The 19,870-nt window shown below is 40.4% G+C and overlaps 1 protein-coding gene across 1 annotated transcript; it reads left to right on the top strand.

The window, feature by feature from the left end:
• Positions 1 to 8,556: 8,556 nt before the first annotated feature.
• On the top strand, positions 8,557 to 11,357 carry LOC111232167 (leucine-rich repeat and immunoglobulin-like domain-containing nogo receptor-interacting protein 3). The gene has a single exon (XM_022759554.1). The coding sequence runs from the start codon at positions 8,574 to 8,576 to the stop codon at positions 10,404 to 10,406; it is 1,833 nt and encodes a 610-aa protein (XP_022615275.1). The 5' UTR covers positions 8,557 to 8,573; the 3' UTR covers positions 10,407 to 11,357.
• The last annotated feature ends 8,513 nt before the right edge of the window (positions 11,358 to 19,870 follow it).

Genomic DNA, 19,870 nt, shown 5'->3' with positions numbered 1-19,870 from the left:
CATATCAACATTGCCCTTGTATTACACATTCACATTAATTAGTGTGATTAATTACCTCATTAGAATAGATGTTATTTTTAGAATGTCATACCGATAATTCTGACACCCTTGGCAGCCCATGTGTCCTCTGTTTAATGGTTTAGGTTTCTATGTGCTTTTTTTGTTTTACAAAGGACATTTTACAAATTTTATTATGTCCGATAGAGAGAGGCGAAGCAGCATCCACGTCTGTGGAGTCACTTGAATAAGTGAACTGGGAGAAGCAGGTTGTTATCCAGTTTTAGACCTTGGTTGAAATGTAGCAAAAAAAATTAATTTACTTGTTTCATTCATAGTTTTATGGCAGCTCAAGCTGAAAATCAGTCACTGTGTCATTGCATGACTGAGGACTGTATTTATCATCAGTCAGGTAGTTGCTGTTTATCAGTGCTGTTTTTAGTGGGTTGGCAGTGTCTTGTGTTTGTCCCTCTATGTCTTTGAATATGTGGCTATTGCAGGTGCAGGTAATGTCAAAGTCTCCATGTCAGTGGGTCATGACCGTTCAGCATAACATCGTCAATTATTTAGCTCCTCTTCGTAGAAGCCTTTAGGTTCATAAGCCCTGAAACGGTTCGCTCTTATTAAAGATTCATGGCACATGGCAAGACACATTCTTAATCACCCCATTGAGTCCTTTGGTTTCACTGTTCAGGCTTTGCATAGGACAGAAGTGCAATTTAAGAATCTCACTGTAATCCATTAATATAATGAAAATCCCATTTGGCACCTTTAAACTAGTGTTTCATATCAATCTGCATGCGGTGCTGAGGTGTAATGGAAATTTCCAACATATATGATCAGTTAACTGTGGCACTTAAATTATGCGCAGCCCAAGGACACAACCACATTAAATAAGTGGACTGTTTGAGCACAATGCCTGTCATCCATCTTCCTCTGACTTCTCCTGTCACCTCTGTGTCCACAGCCACTGGATGGACCCCTGTGTCGTCAAATACTTACACATGTACACTCTTGTACACACTAACTCTTCTTCCCAACCTCACAACTGCACATACTCATATATATAGTACATACAGTACAGGAGCTCATACTACACACCAGCACCCCCAGCTTCCTCTTCTCCACTCAGTGACTGGCTGTCCTTGCCTGTGGTGTGTGGCATGGCACTGCCAGTAATAACGATCTATCACTGCACCGCAAGGCTGGAGTTTACAGGGACAAAAAAGGGAACAAGCAACTCAGTCTTTTTTCTCTCCGGGTTCTTTGTCTCTCATCAGGTGAGCATGAGTGTGTGTAATGGCCTGTGTATATGTGTGTGTTTGCTGGACCGTGCTCTGCCAGGGGCTTCAGGTCTCCCTACACAGACTGATGGACAGTGACAATGGCTTCCCTCAGTGTAAATGAGTAATATATTTTCTCACTGGGACACACTGACACATTCTACAATCACACACACACACACACACACACACACACACACACACACACACACACACACACACACACACACACACACACACACAAGCAGGGTTGTGCTTATGTAAACCATGATGAGTGGGCATGGTAGAAATCAGTGTGAGTGAGTGAGTGCAGCCATTTGAGGAGTTTTTGTGGATGTTATGCCTCGGCCTCTGTGCCTTTATGGAGAGCGCTTGGCTACACCTACACACTCTCCAACACACTTCCTGCTCATTTGTCAGCTGTGTCCTACACCTGCAGCATGATTATCGGTCTGGCAGCCTCACCCTCTGTTCTGCTGCTGTTGATTCTTCCAGGCCCTTTCTTGCTATAGATAACTCACTTATATATATACATGTGGATGTACTGTAAATAAGCTCTTCCATTTGAAAGCTCTTATATAGTGCTGTGCAGGGATTGAGATGCCTGTGAACAACAGTGTACATCATAGTGAATTTTTATGCATCTCACATCTAAAAATTATGGGCTAGGACACACATAGCTCAGAATTTGCACACACATGCCGGGTCTACAAGCTACCGGGCTGCAATTTCTCCTGTCTCTCTCACTCACACTCACATACATGCACTTTTTTTGGCTTATTAGAGAAGCTTTATGCATATGTTAATCGGGTGTGTGCGTGTTTAATGCGTAAGATTTAGGCGAGCATGAGCAGTGCCCTCTGTCTGATCCCCTCCTAATATCCTCATGTTGAAACATGTGGGGCCCTCACAATCCATTATTTTGAATAGCCGAGAAGGACAGCGTTTGCATAAGGCCCATTAGCTTAATTTGCTGTCTTTCAAGCCCTAATAGCTTCTGCTTCTGCTGAGACTGGAGAGGAGGTGAGTGTGAAGTAAAGGTAGTCCCAGAAATAAATGATGTAGAGGTTCGTGGACGAGGTGGTGAGAGAAGGGGGTAGAAAGGTGGCAGAACATCTCATTGAGCCCACTGTCCCTGCAGCTTCACAGCCCACTTCACTGTCTAAATCTGGCTCTGTTGCTATCTCACCTGCACTTCTAATTTTTTATTTTTATTTATTTTTTTTTTTACGTAAAAGCCACAGTTCTCTTTCCCTCTCTATCTCTCTCTCTCACTGGGTATCTGCGGTGTTTAGATGGTAATTGGGCTGTGGTCAAAGAGCACATGAATCCTGGGCCACCCACTCTGCCATCTGCACTTTACGGACTCTGAGCTCAGAGGGACTCATGCTGCTTGGAGCTGTAGACAGGGGACACATGGAAACCGGAGAGGAAATGGATGTAATTGCAAGCAAAAAGCAATTAGATAATTACACTGAAACTGTCATTTAAAAGACATCAACATCACAGCTTTATCACATCATTTTGCAGCACAGGGATCAAAAATGTACATCAAAGCGTGTTAATGAAAACAAGAAAAGACCAACGTCAAATTAACATTGTATTTTATGGCCCTATGAATGATTCAGAAGCTCTGGTCGCAAAGTGTAGTACAGCTGGAATCATACAATCAGTTCTGAATTTAATTAATATTTAATCTGAACACGAAAATAATTTAGTTAACTTTAATCTGGACAAGGCAGGGTATTCTGGGGCAAGAATGAAGAATTGTGGCACTAACGACCAATCAGCACCTCTACATCAGCAGCCGCTTAGTGACTGTTATTTACTTTGCAAAAGATCATGAAAGGCATCAACAACAGCTCCTCTAACAAAGTCTCTTTAATGAAATTTTAATAACCTCATATTCCCAGTTCTTTCTGTCAGCTCCTGACTAAAGACTGCTTACAGCTAATACCACAGCAAGCTCTGCATATGACTGCCACCAAACAGACGTGTACTGAATATTGTAATCTGAGAATTTCATGAACATAAACTTGTGAACACGAGCGAGTGAGGAAAAAGAAAAGATGTTATGGCGTTGGAGCTCCTCACTAAAATTTTAATATTTCACATTGCCTCGGTGCTCTTAAATGTTATATGTTAATGACTGCCAGCGTCTCGTGCAATCTTTTTTACGAAAACGTGAAAGAATCTTTGAGTGAAGCCAGAGTTCAGCAGACACTTACTGTAATGTGCCTGTCGTTAAATCAGAAACATTCCCTTTGTTAGTATTTGAATGTTTCAAGCTGCACAAAGTTTGTTTGACATCATGTTGTGTCACCTAAAATTTATAGCACAATCTAAGTTTTAAGCGTCACAGTGAAGGGGAGGACAGGATGAAGCCACCTTTTGGAGGACTCGGGTATTTTATTTTCATGGGACACAAAACCTGGCAACGTGTTGGCAATGCTGAAGTGGGCAGCTCTGATTTATCAATGCGGTTTTAGTGTCTCACAGCTAATAGATCTCTCTGACACTTAGCCACTTTCTCTTTGATAATACTCATCTGAGAACATTTAATTGTTCCCTTTATAGAACAGCAAGACATTTTGACATATTACAGCAGGAAAAGCACTGGTGTAAATAATAAAATGAGTGAAGGCTGAATTCCATCTAGCAGCTTCAGTTTCAGGGTTTCTCGTACTGTTCATGTTGGCTCACTATCACGCTGTCATGGTTTACTGTGATACAGAACAGGGACATTGTTAACACTTGTACATTTCCTAAGACGTGTTAAAAAAAAAATGTCTATTAGCGTCTCAGCTCAATACAATCCAATTCTTCTCCATTAAAAAAACTGACACAGCAAACTCACTAGAGATGCTGGCAGTGTCTCTTTAAGCCCTTTGGCCTTCCTCTGTCATTACATATTACAATTTTACAGTCTGTTGGCATCTGAGACGACCACATATGTAAAGCTTGAAAGAAACAAAAAATAGATGTTTCAAATCAATTCAACCCCCTTATGTTTAAATATTGAGCCATTTCCAGAATAGGACATCACTTCGGGCTGTAAAGTACTGGATGAGTAAATGTTGCCTGGCAACAAAAATAGTAAGATAACGAAACCTGAACTCTTATCTGATGCTATTGGATCTGTGAACAATATATACTGACAATGATTTCATATATAATTCATCCATTTGACAGTGAAAGACGAAGAGCATCTGTCTTGTGTCACAAATATCAGGCAACAAGAACTAAATGAAGGCACAAGACGGGTAGACGTCAGAACAACAGAAAGGCAGGAAATCATCTACAGGAATGAGGCAGGAGAGAGAACCTCAAACATTTTAACAACTATATGATAACTATCTGTGATGTGCATGAAAATACTACCCTAGATATTTACTGAAGAGCAAATGAGCAGCAGTTGCCCACGCATCAGGAGGCTGATGGCCGAGACATTCAGGTGAGATCAGCGCACAGAGGCGGGAAACTCGCTGAGGACGTCTAGTGGACAGGTGTGTTTCAGTCAGGTATGGGAAACAGCAGCCTGGGAAGAGAGTTTGAAGCAGGAGTAGGTGGGTGGGGGGCAGATGATGCAGGTGTTGCCATGACAATATGAGACACCTACTGTATTGTCCTTTCGAAGCCGATCCGAGCATTGCGGTTTATATCAGAGCTGGATATTGATTCTGTCTGCAAGACAGAGCTGGTGTAGTTTGGTCTGGTGTATGTCCCCTGACTTTACGGAGGAGTTTTAACGTAACTGAACTTTACTGAACATTATTCTCTGCTAGTAAGATCATGTTTATCTGATGAAAAAGGCATTTGAATCATTTTATTACATGCAACTTACTTAAAACTGCACCACCAATCACTTTTCTGCTGTTTAGGTTTGGTTTAGGTTTTAAGTTTTTGCAATTGTTTGCAGTTTTACTGTCTTTTGGAAGTGTAGTGTTTCACTATTCACAACTTGTACAGCACCAGCCAAGTGGCAAACTAGATAAATTAGTTGAAAAGCTCAAGAATTTTATCTTTGAAGAAAAAAAGAGCAAATGAAATACGAAGACTGGGTGAAAGTGGATGTCAATCAGTCCTCTCCTTGCTGCTGCTCTGTGTCACCTGCTTCAGCTGAAGGTCAGCAGGGAAGAGCACTGTTGTACTCCTGCTGTGTAATCAAAGAGATGTGACACTCAGTTATTTTTGCCTCAGCTTACTATCAGGTAACAGTAGCCTCTTGGACAGCAGCTCTGTGTGGAGTTGCCCGGTGCCCACAGTGGGGAGGGGTCATGCTGTGTACACTGCTCTATCCACCTGCTGTTGACCTGTGGTGCATTAGCTGACTGGGGCCTCCGGGCTTATTAGTGACTGCTACCAGATATGGGTTTGGAAAACTAGCCATGTGACTGACAGGGAAATTTGAGACATTTTTAAATGTGGGGAGGGGGCAGTGTTTGGGGGTTGGAGGAGGAAGTTTGCGGTAACTGCTGTTTATCTGTCAATGTCCACCCGCTGTTTATGGAGAAAAAACTCTTTCATAGAGGCAGGTGAGTTGCTAATGTTTTTAGTGGAGGCTACACGGCCCTATACGTCATGCTGATGTGAATGAAATGTCAGACCAACTACAGGTTAGACAAAAGTCAACATGCATGCCAAGGTGGATCATTGAAGTCCTTGAAACCATGCAGACACTGCTGCCACTTCACTTATCCTCCTCTTGTCTATTCTTTATCTAACTCCTCCTAATCCTGGATTTTATTCAATAAAAGTAGTGCTTGCAGTTATTACATGTCTTATCAACTTTTGGGTGTCAACACCACCTAGATTGCTGGTGCATGCAATTTTATTATACTGTTGCAGAGGATAAAACCATATATTACTTACAGTTTCATGTACCATTTAACACTGTAATTATTGGCTATTTTAGTTTAGACACATCTGCTTCCTACATGCCAAAATGTCTCTGTCGATTAAAGTAACATCAGATTCACAGCAAAGATCAACCTCTCGTGGAATGATATTGATTAGATATTATGGAATAATTACTAATTTATCAAGAATCCAGCAAAGCACATTTGTATTCAGTGTCAAGGAATCAGTACAAAGCAGCCATCCACTACACAGTACAGTCCAGTTTGAATCCATTAAATCCAGTTGCTAGAAGCTGGACCAGTGAGTGAAGTAAAGAGGTGTAGATTACAATATTGATGAGCAGTTCTGTATTTTAACTGTGAACTACATTACTTTCCAACTCTCAACTCCTGAACCTTGTGTGTAAATTTTCTTCCCCAAGTTCTTGCTACAGATTTATTTTTGAGTTCAGTTTATTTTGGTGACATTTAAGGTGAAATTTGACAATTCCTCCAGGACAGCTGCCATGTTTTTTCAGTTACAAAGCCTGAACCAAGATCCAAGCACTGGCCATGGGTGCAGAAAAGACATTTGCTTCAGTGTCTTCTGAGTCTTGTTAGACCACCATGAATGACACAAAATTTAAATGTCAGGCCGCTGTGTCTGATAACTGCATGGGCATTAGCAGCGTCTGCTACACTGTCTTTTTTTATGCTACTAATGAGTTCTAAAAAATGTGAAATGTTCATATTTTACTGGTTTAAAAGTGAAAAACAATGTTTTTCTCATTTTAAGCCTGTCTGTTATCAGACAGTTCTGCTGGCATTTTCAGACAGTTAAATTTATTCAGCTAATGGGAACACTCATCTCTGAACCAGGGTGAATTGTAAATTGGAACATGAGTAGAGGTGATGGACATTTAAAGGAGTTATTAAGTCATCTGTAACAGTAGCAGGTGGGAATTTAAAACCCCTCAACACTGTTAGTCCTCCACATGCCAACATGCCTTCTGAATTTGGACTCCCCTATTGTTTTGAGGGGTTGTGCATGTGTGCCTGTTTGAATACAATTTAGTGAAGTATTAGCGAACACAGCCATGATATATTGGAGCCTCTGGTCTTTTGTCAAACATTAGCAACCAGCACCCTTTCCATTTTTTAACACCCACAGTGTCAGTGTCTACTGTTACTTGTGATTTCCAATGTGTCTCCATGTGTGAGGGATGATTATATCAGTGATGCTCTTTTCGGCATGCTTTAACACACTGTCTGCCCCACCATTAAATTATTATGATGTTATGGAATATGTTTTCCGGAGCTACTTTCCATTACCACTAGTTGCTATTTTATGACGGGTTTATAAAGGGATTACCCCTGTGCTGCAAACATTCTGCAGTGTGGCAGAACGAGAGAGGAAAAGTGTGTGTGTGTGTGTGTGTGTGTGTGTGTGTGTGTGTGTGTGTGTGTGTGTGTGTGTGTGTGTGTGTGTGTGTGTGTGTGTGTGTGTGTATGTCTGTGTGTGTCATATGAAACCCATAGACAGGTCAGGCTAGGCAAGCTCTTCTCATGATAAGCCTCATGCCTCAGAGACTTATGTAGATGATGTGATGGACTGAGTTATTGTGATGCACTGAGTCGTGGCCTTCTGCTATGGTGACTGACCTCGTCAGGCATTTACTCAAAGACACTCGTGGCTGGATATATTGCGCTGTGTGCCTGTTGATTGGATTGTTCAGTGTCACTTTCATATTTTATTTAGCTTGTATACATGCAGTTATTTTTCTTCCTCCTATTTGTCAGTCTTCTGTTTCCTCACACCATACAAATGGGCCATTTGAGTGCATTTTGCAGTGCAGTTTGCTGTTAAGAGCATTTGAGTATCTGCAATTGTGTTTCCTTTTTCATGCATTTTAAGATGTCCCGCATGAGGTCTTATGAATACAATAGATTTTCACTTTCCCTGTTTCTCTGTTTTCATTTACAATGCATGTAATAACTAGAGAGCAAAACAGCCATCAGATATAAAACTGACTCATAGCTATTAGGGGTTTTTTTTTTCTGTGCACACTGATACGTGATTTTAGAACTTGAGTGTATGCAATGCGCAGTCGATCGCTGTAAACCAAAGTGGTTCAACTGAATACAGACCCAGTCCTTTGAGGATTATCTTGGAGCTCTGGCTTTAATTTCGCTGCTCTGCCAGGTCAATTAGGGTTTGTAATTGTAATTCCACTCATTTAGAGTCTTTGATCGCTGCTGTTGAAGGGGAATTGAGTTTAATTAATTTGTCTCACTGTCTGTCTCTTTGTCTCTCTTTCTCACTCTTTCTGCTCCTTTATTTGCCCTCCTCCTTTCCTTTTCCTCTTCCTCTTCCCGTTCTTTCTCTCTTCTCAGGTGTCTGGCCCAGTGATTCAACCCCTGACAGGAGCAGGAGGAAGCAGTGGAATTGAGGGCCATGGGGGTGAGCCTGAGCCAGGATGTAGGCTGGCTCCTGCCCTTCCTGTTCTTGCTACTGATGATCACGGTGTCACCCACCCAGAGCCAAGGATGTCCCCAACGTTGTGAGTGCATTGCAAAGCTCAAGACTGTGTCCTGTTACGGTAAACGCCTGTCTGCCCTGCCAGACGGCATCCCACTGGACACCAAGATCCTGGATCTAAGTGGGAATAAACTTCGCTGGGTAGAGCACGGTGACCTGCTTCCATATCTACGTCTTGAAAAGCTGGACCTGAGTGACAACATGATTAGTGTCCTGGAACCGAATGCTTTTTCTAGTCTTCAGAACCTGCAGTCGCTTTCATTGAGGGGTAACCAGTTAAAACTGGTCCCCATGGGGGCTTTCTCACGTCTCTCCAACCTAACTTCACTGGATCTCAGTGGGAATAAAATTGTGATTCTTTTGGACTTTACTTTCCAAGACCTGAAAAGTCTAAAAAACCTTGAGGTTGGAGACAATGATCTGGTTTATATCTCCAACAAGGCCTTTCTGGGTCTAGTGGGGCTGAGGGAGCTGACCATTGAGAGGTGCAACCTGACTTCTGTGTCCAGCCAGTCTTTGTCTTACCTGCATAACCTGGTGACTCTGCGGCTCCGCTACCTCAGTATCTCCGCCTTAGAGGACCAGAACTTCCGGAAGCTGGGAAACCTGAGGGGGCTCGAGATCGATCACTGGCCCTTTTTGGAGTACATTTCCCCTCACAGCCTGCAGGGTCTTAACTTGTCTTGGCTGTCTATCACGCACACCAACATCACCTCTGTGCCGACCTCTGCCCTGCGCAGTCTGGCTCACCTCACCAGCCTCAACCTCTCCTTCAACCCCATCTCTGTGTTGGAGTCCTGGGCGCTGCGGGACCTTGTTAGGCTGAAGGAGCTGCATCTGGTCAACACTAACCTGGCAGTAGTGCAGCCATACGCCATGGGTGGTCTGAGGCAAATCCACCTTCTCAACCTCTCCACTAACAGCCTGGTGACCCTGGAAGAGGGAGCCTTTCAATCCGTCAACACTCTGGAGACGCTGCGTTTGGATGGAAACCCTCTGGCCTGCGACTGCCGCCTGCTCTGGATCCTTCAGCGCAGGAAGACCCTCAATTTTGACGGTGCTTCTCCAGTGTGTATGATGCCTGTTGAGGTGCAAGGACGGGCTCTTAACGCTTTCTCTGACTCAGCTCTCTTTGACCACTTTACTTGCCAGAAGCCCAAAATCCGCAACAGGAAACTGCAGCAGATATCTGCCCGTGAGGGACAGGTTGTGTCATTCATTTGCAGAGCAGAGGGTGAGCCAACACCAGTGATATTCTGGATCTCACCCCAGCGCCGTCGCATCACCACAAAGAGCAGCGGACGCCTCACTGTATTACCAGAAGGCACACTAGAAATACGGTACGCCCAGGTAATGGATAGTGGAACTTACATATGCATAGCCAGCAACGCTGGTGGAAATGACACCTATTTTGCCACACTCACAGTTAGTGGGCTGCCACTAGATGCAGCCCTTATGGCCAACCGCACTTACTATGCTGGGGACCTTAATGACACAAATCTAAATGATACCAGAGTCTTCTTGAAGTTCACTCTGGACCTCAAGACCATCCTCATATCCACAGCTATGGGCTGTATCATGTTCCTGGGTGTAGTCCTGTTCTGTTTCATTCTGCTGTTTGTGTGGAGTCGAGGGAGAGGGCAGCACAAGAACAATTTCTCAGTGGAATATTCCTTCAGAAAAGTGGATGGACCTGCTGCCAGTGGAGGACAGGGTGGGGCACGCAAGTTCAACATGAAAATGATTTGATTATTTTTGGTCTATTTTTTCTTATTAGTATTCTATCCCTCATACTGTTTACAAGCAGTCTCCAGCTAGGACATAAAGGGACATAAAAACACTGGAATGGGAGTCTGTGCTCGCAAAACATTAGAATCAGTTATTTATAGGATATTTTAAGGTTTTGTTATTGAAACACAACAAAAAAAAAGGCAATCTGTATGGATTTGATGTACTGTATTTCTGCTGCTCTTTATTGTGTGTTCACATTATTGTGCAGAAGAGATCTGGATTATATTTAAAGATGTCTCAAAATCCTGAATAGACTGTTAAAAGACCAAGCAACAATAGCACTCAGAGTCCCACCAGTCTTTAACCTCTACAGAGCTCTTGCCAACTCCATCTTTCTTCCCCACGAGGATCTCTGTCCTCCTCACCTCTAAAGGACTTCGCCTCTCCTCCATCTGAGGTGATTCAAGCTCTCTATTTCCAAACTCATGAATACATAATAACAGGGTGGTGCTCAATGAATGCCAAGGACTTGCCAATATGTATTTGAATAGTTCTAGCTATATACTGCATATTTAGACTCATCTACAGTCAGGATTTCAGAGCACTGTTATGACATAAAGGCTCTGCTTTTTTGCTGATGGTGGGTTTGTACAGAATAAATTAATACCAATAGTATTAATTTACTCTTATATCTTATGAAATAAATACCAAGAGTCTACACTCTGCAACACTGCCAATTTAACCGTAGAGCACCATGTTATCATTGTCAATGCAAAGCCATGGCAGAGAGAAGTCGCTTCTCACTGGATATAAGTTGGTCAAAGATGTTGAGCTACAATTAAAGGACCCATGCACAGTTATGTGGTGACAAATCCGTACATGCAGATGCACACTTGCTAGTTAGGTTTTCCATTGTTGTTTATGATTTAGTAGAAAACACTGTACAAGACTCTTGCCCTCTTTATCTGAAAAGCCTGTGTAAAGATGAATGCATGCACAGAGTTGGCTTCTTACTTTGAATAATGTGTACTATTTGTAAATTAAACATTTGTTGGGGTGAATTTATCCCACAGTTGAATAGATCATACTGTATAGATAGGATACTGTATAAGATGTATTATATATTTTGTAATCATTGACATCCTTGTGGTTGTTTATAGTAATGTTGAGTGATCAGATATTACTGTTCTGCTGTAATTCTAATGTTAAAGTCTCCTTTTCAACATAGTGATATCCAGCTTTTACAATCTCACCGTATCATATAATCAGTTAGGGACATGTCTGAGCTCACACAACAAATCATGAAGGGCGTTAATGTCAGGTTTTAGTTCATGTGCCTATTTCTGGCTGCATAAGCGACAATGGGGAGGCTTGCCTGATCAGCGGGACAAGGAGTTAAGTGGACTCTCATCGGGACCCCGTTCTGTTTGAGAGACATAGGGAAAAATGCTAATGTGATGCAGACCTTGCAGACTGGAACAAAGGTCATAATGAAACTGAGCCAGAGAGGAGAGGGAATTTAGGTATTCTAGGAAGACACTGACATTGTAACAGCAAAGGGCTGGATGCTTGCTTGTAACAATATATGCCACTTAAGACAGGAGTGCAACATATTGTAAAAGTTTAAGGAGAAGTGGTTCTGAAGGTGGTTTCAATGTGCAGCATTAAGATGTAATTGTTTAACTTGGGATCAAAAAGTCGTCAAGTGTTTACAAAGGGTGTTTCTATATTCCCTCACATAAAAACCATAGCTGTTTATTCATAAATTGATGAATGAATACAGTTTATATTTGAGAATGTAATACAGTGTTTTTTGTTCTTTCACATGAATTTGCACTCATGTCAACATGTGGTAGTTTCTATACCACACTATCTATCTAAAAGCCAGAAACTGGAGGCATTGAATCCAGTTTCCATCTTCTCTTCAGAGAGTGAGAAAACAGGTGAACTGCATATACCATTTGAACCTTAACGTATTGCCCATCTCTTGATCTGTGGGTCTAGCTCTGAGGACCAATACCAACAGTTCAGAGATCAGCTCTTCCTGTTTAGCTTCCACTGTTCCACTTTTACCAGTGTTACTCTGCCGCCCTCTGTTGGCTATGAATGGTATTGAATTCTACATTGTGACCTCAAGCTGTGGACTTCACAGTAAACAGTTTATTCCATTTTGCAAAAAGGCAATTATGAAATTGATGCAGGGCTGATCTGGATCCAGTAGTATTGGAAGTGAAAATGAATTTATGTAAATGAATAATATGACATTCCTCACAGAGCAAACCCTCCCCCTGTACTACTTCTTCTGCAGCATATAACAAACAGTAGAGACTGTGTCATCCCATGTTACATCATTTAGTGTTCACCCACATATACTGCACAACAAATTAAACAAACAAAATGATTAATGAACTGTGAATATGTTCATGGACTGATCTGACACCAGTTAAGGTTCCTCTCTGTGATTTAAACATGTAAACAATTCAATTGTATTTCTCATCGTCCTTTGCTGAACTCATTGTGTAATTATGGAAACTGTTGTGTCTGGAAATTGTGCTACACTGTTTTGTATTGTATTGTTTTATAAAAATGAAGCACACTGTTTATAAAGCATGCTATAGTACCTGCTATGATGATGTCTTGTCCCCTGTCCCATTTTTATATCAGTGATCTGGTCTCTCGACCCTTATGGTGGCAGTCTGAGATGTTCTAAATTACACCTGTGACCCTGTCACTGTGAGATTTTGTGTTGCGGATTTTATTTTGGTAAGTTCTTCCAGGAGTTTGTCATATTTTGATTAAAAAAACATCAATTAAATCAGATGGATGGATGTGCTATCTGCACCACACACAAGGATATGCTATTAGATGAAACCATTCTTGCCCCGATTCACTTTAATGATATAGGTACTGCATATACTGTAGGAGGAGGGTTGTTGTTGTTGTTGTTCATTTTCTATGCATTCATCAAAACACAAGGTAAAGTAAATAAACTTTTGTGAGCAGATAAAATTATTCACACTGTAATGTGTTGTTTGTTTGTTGTAGGGCGTTCTACATCTTGGATGTCTAACCATTGTACCAGTGTAACTTATAAAACTAGACTAAGCTCCGTGTTATTCAAAGTGAATTCATACTGTAATATTGTGACTGATAACTGCTCAGGTCAAAGACAAATAAAGAGCATGCACTTCAGGGACACCTCAAGGAGGAAGTAGATCAGGCAACAGGAAGATGGTCAGCACCCAAGTACATTTCAATTTTTCAAAATCTGGTCTTTAAATTCTTAGTCCCCTCTCCACTCAAAAATGTGTGTTGCTTGTTACCTCACCGTGTCTCTCGATCTGACACCAGAAGGCTGTTTTCATAGTCATTTGGTGAAGGAGGAAAGTTTCAATGTGCTGACCTTAAGTTTGAAGTTAAAATTTGTACATACAAGATAATCTTAAAAATTGGCAATATTTGCACATTCATAGTTTTTTAAAGATTTTCTAACAAGGTAATTGAACTTTTCTGAGGAAAAAGAAATACGGCAGACAAAAATTATCATTCCAAGCAGAGCATTTTTATATGTCTTAAAATGTGTGCATTAGATCTTGAAAATATTTTCTATTTTACAAAAGGATCATGAATTCCTGCTCTAAAGCTGCTTCTGTGCTCCTTGAAATGGATCAGGAACTGCACTGAGGAGATGAACATCAAACCCTGTCTAATATGTTGGTCCAGAAATTACTGAGTGTTTTGTAATTATGACGGCTGAAGCATATGATTCATATCATGCTCATCAAACCATTCAGCGTCACCACTCCCGCCAACCTAGAAATGTTTCATCAAAGGATAAATCACTCTGATTAACTTTGATTTGCAGAGAACCCTTGCTCTCAAGAGACAAGACTATCAAGAGACTGTGGAAGGAAAATGTTGAACCAGACCACTCGACCCCCTCACTGTGGGGGTCAAGGATTTGCACCTGCACTGTTCTCTTGCTTCTTGTCATGGCTGCACTCCCCCACGTGTTAAAAATATGGTGAAAGATGACTCATTTGACTGCATCACTTTTTTTCCACACCTCTGTAGACCAGTGTGCATGATTTTTGCACTTCTGGTCTCTCATTGTGTTTTAACTTGTCTCTTAGATAATTTCCTTCTTGACAGCTTGATCCAAAATTCACCTGGGCCTACTCTGCATTTTTTATACATGTCTGAGGGAATGACAAGGCGTTAATTGCTTAACTGCATGATGCAGTACATCTGTATGGAAGCATCTGCATTTATGTTTCTCCACTCATTAATTCATGTTTTTTCTTGATTGTGCCACCCCTCTGTATGCCAGTAAGAAACTACAATAGCTGCTCTATTTTACTACTTATAAAATGTCTAAAATATTTTTAAGATTGGAGAAAATTTTGTGGATTATATGAACAAGACTTTCCTGCAGAAAGTGTTCTTGTTAAGATTCACTTTAGTTAATGATATACTGTACATACACTACATGTACATGCATTCATCAAACCAAGTTGCAAAAACATGAATGTTGCAGATAAAAAAAAATAGCTTTGCATTTATACAAAGTTACTCTAGTATAAAGTGTTATACAGTAATCTAGGCTACATTACTCTCACTCTTCTTACACTTTACCTCCCTGTGAAGAGTGAAATGGACACCACGTGCTAGACCTTTAGAAAAACTCTGGTGAAAATTGAATTTGACTGGAAATTGATTACACCTCTCTTTTTCCTAGAAATCACTGTGAATGATTTAGTTTTTCTAGTTTGTACTTGACAGTAATACACCTACTCCCTTGTTAGGAGTTGACTGTGTCATTTCAGATGAGCAACTGAAATATGTGTCATCAACCTGAGATGTGGCACTAAACACCAACCCCAAAGAAATTACAGTATAAACCTTCAAGATATGACTGCCCTGGATTTTACTTATTTAATAATTCTGTTAAATTACTTGGAATGAAAAGCAGTGGTAAAATGCACAATGCAGTGAAACCCTCCCCTCCAGTATCGCTTGTGTTTGAGAGGAAATGCACTTTAACACACTGACACCCAACTTCTGCTTTAACAAATCTATTTCCATATATACGGTGGGAACATTGATGGGTAATTAAAATGATGTAACACAATGTGCATGGATGCGTGTTTGTCTATAAGATGTGTGTGCATGTGTGTAGTAATCACACATTTTGTGTTACCATGGTGTTGAAATGTGGTGGTCTAAATGGGACTGTAGTGGTTAGCAGCTGCTGAACAAACAATTCATCTGCAGAGAATTCACACCTATTTTCATCATGACATATTCTGGTTGTAGATCAGTTTGTAAGCTGCAAACAAACATCTCCCAAAATAAGTTTTTCTTCAGTCACTTGTTAAGAAATGTATATAAACAATACTGTAAAAAGGCAGTCCCTGCTCATTTTGATGACATTGGCTGATAATTTATTCAAATCCTTCAACTGTGATGAGACTTTTTCAGCTAAAACTTGATGACATTGGGAGCTCTGGGTTTACCTAAATCTCACTATGACTTATGTGAGCTAGCCCAAAATGACTTGAAAGTCGTGTCATACATTATTTGTATTTGCACACTAGACAAATTAACCAAAGCTTAGTTTTGATTTCAGAACTCTGTGAGTAATTAGTTTCAACACAGAGTGGTGACTGGTGACATGCATGGTCAGATGCCACATTAGCTTGTTGTTGATAGGGTGGTTGCAAAGGGGTGAAAGATGTTGAAAACAAAATGTGGGCCTAAGCCCAATGACAGATGTAGTGAATGTGTTTTATTGATGTTTGGCTAGAGAACAAATGATAATGTACCATCAAGACTGTATTAATTTTCTTGTTTCAAAACCACAACATGCTAGACCTTGCATTTGACCTTCAAAACCCATCAAGCTGTACATATGCCCTAAAATGTTAGTTATTCTTCTATATTAGTTATAGAAATTCAATGATAGAGCAAAAATTGTATTAGCAATAGATGTAGTTATAGAGATTTATTTTACATATTTATCAAATTTAATATTAGACTGAAAACGTGATCAAGATTTCTGTATTTTTGGTTGAAAATAGATTAAAAACCTGCCGTAGCCTATAAACTCTGATATCAGCTGCATGACACCAAAGATCAGTCAACACAAGACTGACAGTAGGGATGAGTATGTTTAAATAGAGAAAAACACTGGCTTAATACCATGCTCTAAGACAATGTTGCCCTTAGGGAGTCAGTCTGTATGAGCTCAATTGTCTTGCATTTGATAAAGTGCTGGGTATAAATAAACTTTGAGTTAAAGAGTCCCATTTTGGCGATTTTATTACAAACAAAAGCAAAACAAGACAAGTTGTGGTAACTAATAAATGGTGTCTCGGTTTAGTTTGCCTATGAAAACAGGGTAATACACTATGTAAAGTCTGTGACTAATATTGTATTATTATTATAATGAAGCTTACAGAACCAGGGGGCCACAGAAAGGTTTGAAACACCATTAAGACATATACAGAAAATTACCACCAACTTTACAGTGGGAAAATTCCAATGATTACAATTATATCCAAACAGATTAAGCATTTTACACACACTCACTACATAAAGATCTTATTTTAGCAAGTTAGCACTATTCAGCAGAAAGACACAGCAGGGGACAACCTTCATGCTACATTACTCACAGAATGACATTATTGGTGCATATGTGGTTTGGAAAATACTATTCATCAACCAGCTGACCAAAACTACTGAGACAAAAAAAAAAAGAAAAGAAAGTCCTACAACATAAACCAGACTTCACAGAAAAAAAAATTTAATTCACAGTTAATGACCCTGATATGCTCTAAAATTTTATGGGTACTACTCTGGCCCATGCCCCATCCCTCCACCAAGACAGAAAGGGGGAGGAGAACACGACCTCCCTGGCCTATGTAAGATTGATTTTACACAGCAGGCTACTGTGGTTATACAACCGTTTTTGCATGCTAGGTGCCTTTATTAGAATATGATAACACAGTTTACTTTCAAGTAAGATGTTCATTTTAACAACCATGTGTGGATTAATCTGCAAGACACAGACGGGAAGGTGAGTGACAAGCGTCGGGCTCGAGTTGGGCTGCGGGGCGGAGCCTCCTGCTCGCCTCGCCGCACTAGCGACTCCTACTGGTTGCATGGGGCATGACGGGAGCGAAGGTGATCTCCCACCCGCTACGCCCGACCGTATAAGTGTACGTGTAACAAAGATGGCGGAACCATATGTTGGAAGGTTGTGCTCGAGTGTCTCCTCCCTGTAAGTTAACATTAGTCTGTGTGGTAAGCTGTTTTGTTTTTCTAAATTACATAGAAAAGCACCCAAAAAGCACCATGGCGGCCACTTCTTGTTCGTAAGTATATCACACTGTGCCATACAATAACTGAAACAGCACAACGTTTTCCCCCACTGCTTTAGCTAGGTCACCTGCTCCAATGTTAGCATGCTGGCTGTAGTGTGAAATACTCAATGTTTTCTGTAACCCTGCAAAACAAGGCAAATTCATTGTCATTACACTAAAAACTGTGTGAGGAGGATTCTTAAGGACAATATAAGGGTACAGTATAATATTTCTAAGGCACAGAGTAATAATTTACTGGCTCAAATAACTGGTTATTGTGAACAGATTATTTAAAAAGATTCCCCTAATACCTGCCAGGCTCTCTGTATTCCCATTGTCAGTAATTAAGTAGTTTTTAGATTGTGTAAATTGCTAAAGGCCTTATGGAGATGGAGCTCTAAAGAAACAAAAAAATGTTTGTTTTACGGACTACTTATTTATAAGCAAATGTGCCATATGTCATAAAATTGACACTTTTAACTACCTGCTTTTAACAGCTCTATTGGCCCTGTTTAATAATCTTAGCCACAGCAGCTGATAAGTTATTGCATGTCTGTCCATAAACAAAAAATAGTGTTATATTACAAAAACACTTACTCAGTAGTCAGCTGCTGTCTTGTTCCTGTTGGCAGTCACTGTTTCTTTGAGTTTGTCTTTGAGCCAGCAGGACTGGCTATTTGCCTGGCCAGCAGCAATGTTGCCTTGAGGTTGTTGGGCAAACAGCCAACAATCTGCAGCAGCCTGGGGTAATGCTGACTTGAAAATACATGGAAAGAAACAACAGATGCCAGCTAGGAGAAGAGAGCAGTAAGCTGCTGTTTCTGTAACCTAATGCAAAAGTTTTACTTTTCTCTTTGGACAGACGGTCTAATTTTTTGAGTACTGAAGTACACAAACCTTCAATCTGCTCAAGGCCACAGCACTGTAGGAGTTAGTCTCTGTATTTGGACACAGCCTTTATCTCCTCCTCTGTTGGCAAAGTACATGATATGGTGAATTTTCCATCAGTTTCTGGGTTATGGAGGAAAAACTTAGGACAACTTAAAACTTTGTTCACAATGCTTTAATGTAATCGTTTTAATCTCTTTTTAATGTAAAATATATTCACCACAATGTCGACCCAAAGCTTTTTAGAATATTGACAGGTGCAGACAGACTGTCCAGACCACAGCATGATGGAAGATGTCTGTCTGCCCACACAGGAAAACCAAAGAAATACAACAACACACTTCACTGTTTCCATTTGGAGGGAGGTTGCAACCTATAGTAACTTTGCCATGTCCCAGATGAAACCATATGATATCCAAAAGTTACTTGAACTTAAAAAGTTTTTATTTCGAGTAACGCATGTTTTCAGCTGCATTTCACCGTATGAAAAAAGGTGGTGAGATATACTTGATTCTACATTAATCTAGTTGAGATTACAATTGATGGTTAACAGATATACATTAGCATCAAGTAATGCTTATTCATCGACAAAATACAAACTGACATTTGACACACAACTAGTTCTGTCACATTTCTGATCAACATTCATGCATGTAAAAGAAAAAAAAAACATGATGTTGTTGAATAATTAGCAGTCCTCTGACCAGAGAGTAGGTAGCTCAGATCAAGATGAGTGACTACTTATTCATAACCCACATCTGAACATCTGCTTGACTTTGACACCATGCAGAAAGGAGCTCAATTAGCTTTAGAGCTGTGTATGTATATATATATATATATATTTTTTTTTTTTTTTCTTTTGACGCAGCATGGCATGCTGTGAACTTGTACATGAATGGATTTTATTCAAACACTTAACTTTTCTGGTGTGTGGGGGGCAATATGTTCTTCAAGGGGCTGTAGAGTGAATGAACATTCAACATAGAACTGTCAATGTGTGCTGTGATATGAAAAGCGGAGAGTGTGGTGGTTTAAAAACCTTATGCACTTACGTCATACTTTTTAAGCGCAACACGCACCATGTGCCATTACTCTACAATAAAAGAGCTCTTAATCTAATCTCGATCTAAGCAGGAATTTTTAACGGGATGTAAAGAGAAATGAGCTATTTATTTTTCACTCAATCAATCCAACAGCTATACAGTAGATACACCCCTTTATATTCGACAG

Source organism: Seriola dumerili, unplaced genomic scaffold (assembly GCF_002260705.1).
Source record: "Seriola dumerili isolate Sdu_G_001 unplaced genomic scaffold, Sdu_1.0 BDQW01000322.1, whole genome shotgun sequence".
NCBI classification, from domain to species: domain Eukaryota; kingdom Metazoa; phylum Chordata; class Actinopteri; order Carangiformes; family Carangidae; genus Seriola; species Seriola dumerili.
The sequence above is the reverse complement of the archived record's forward strand: the minus strand, read 5'-3'. Positions and strand labels throughout refer to the sequence as shown.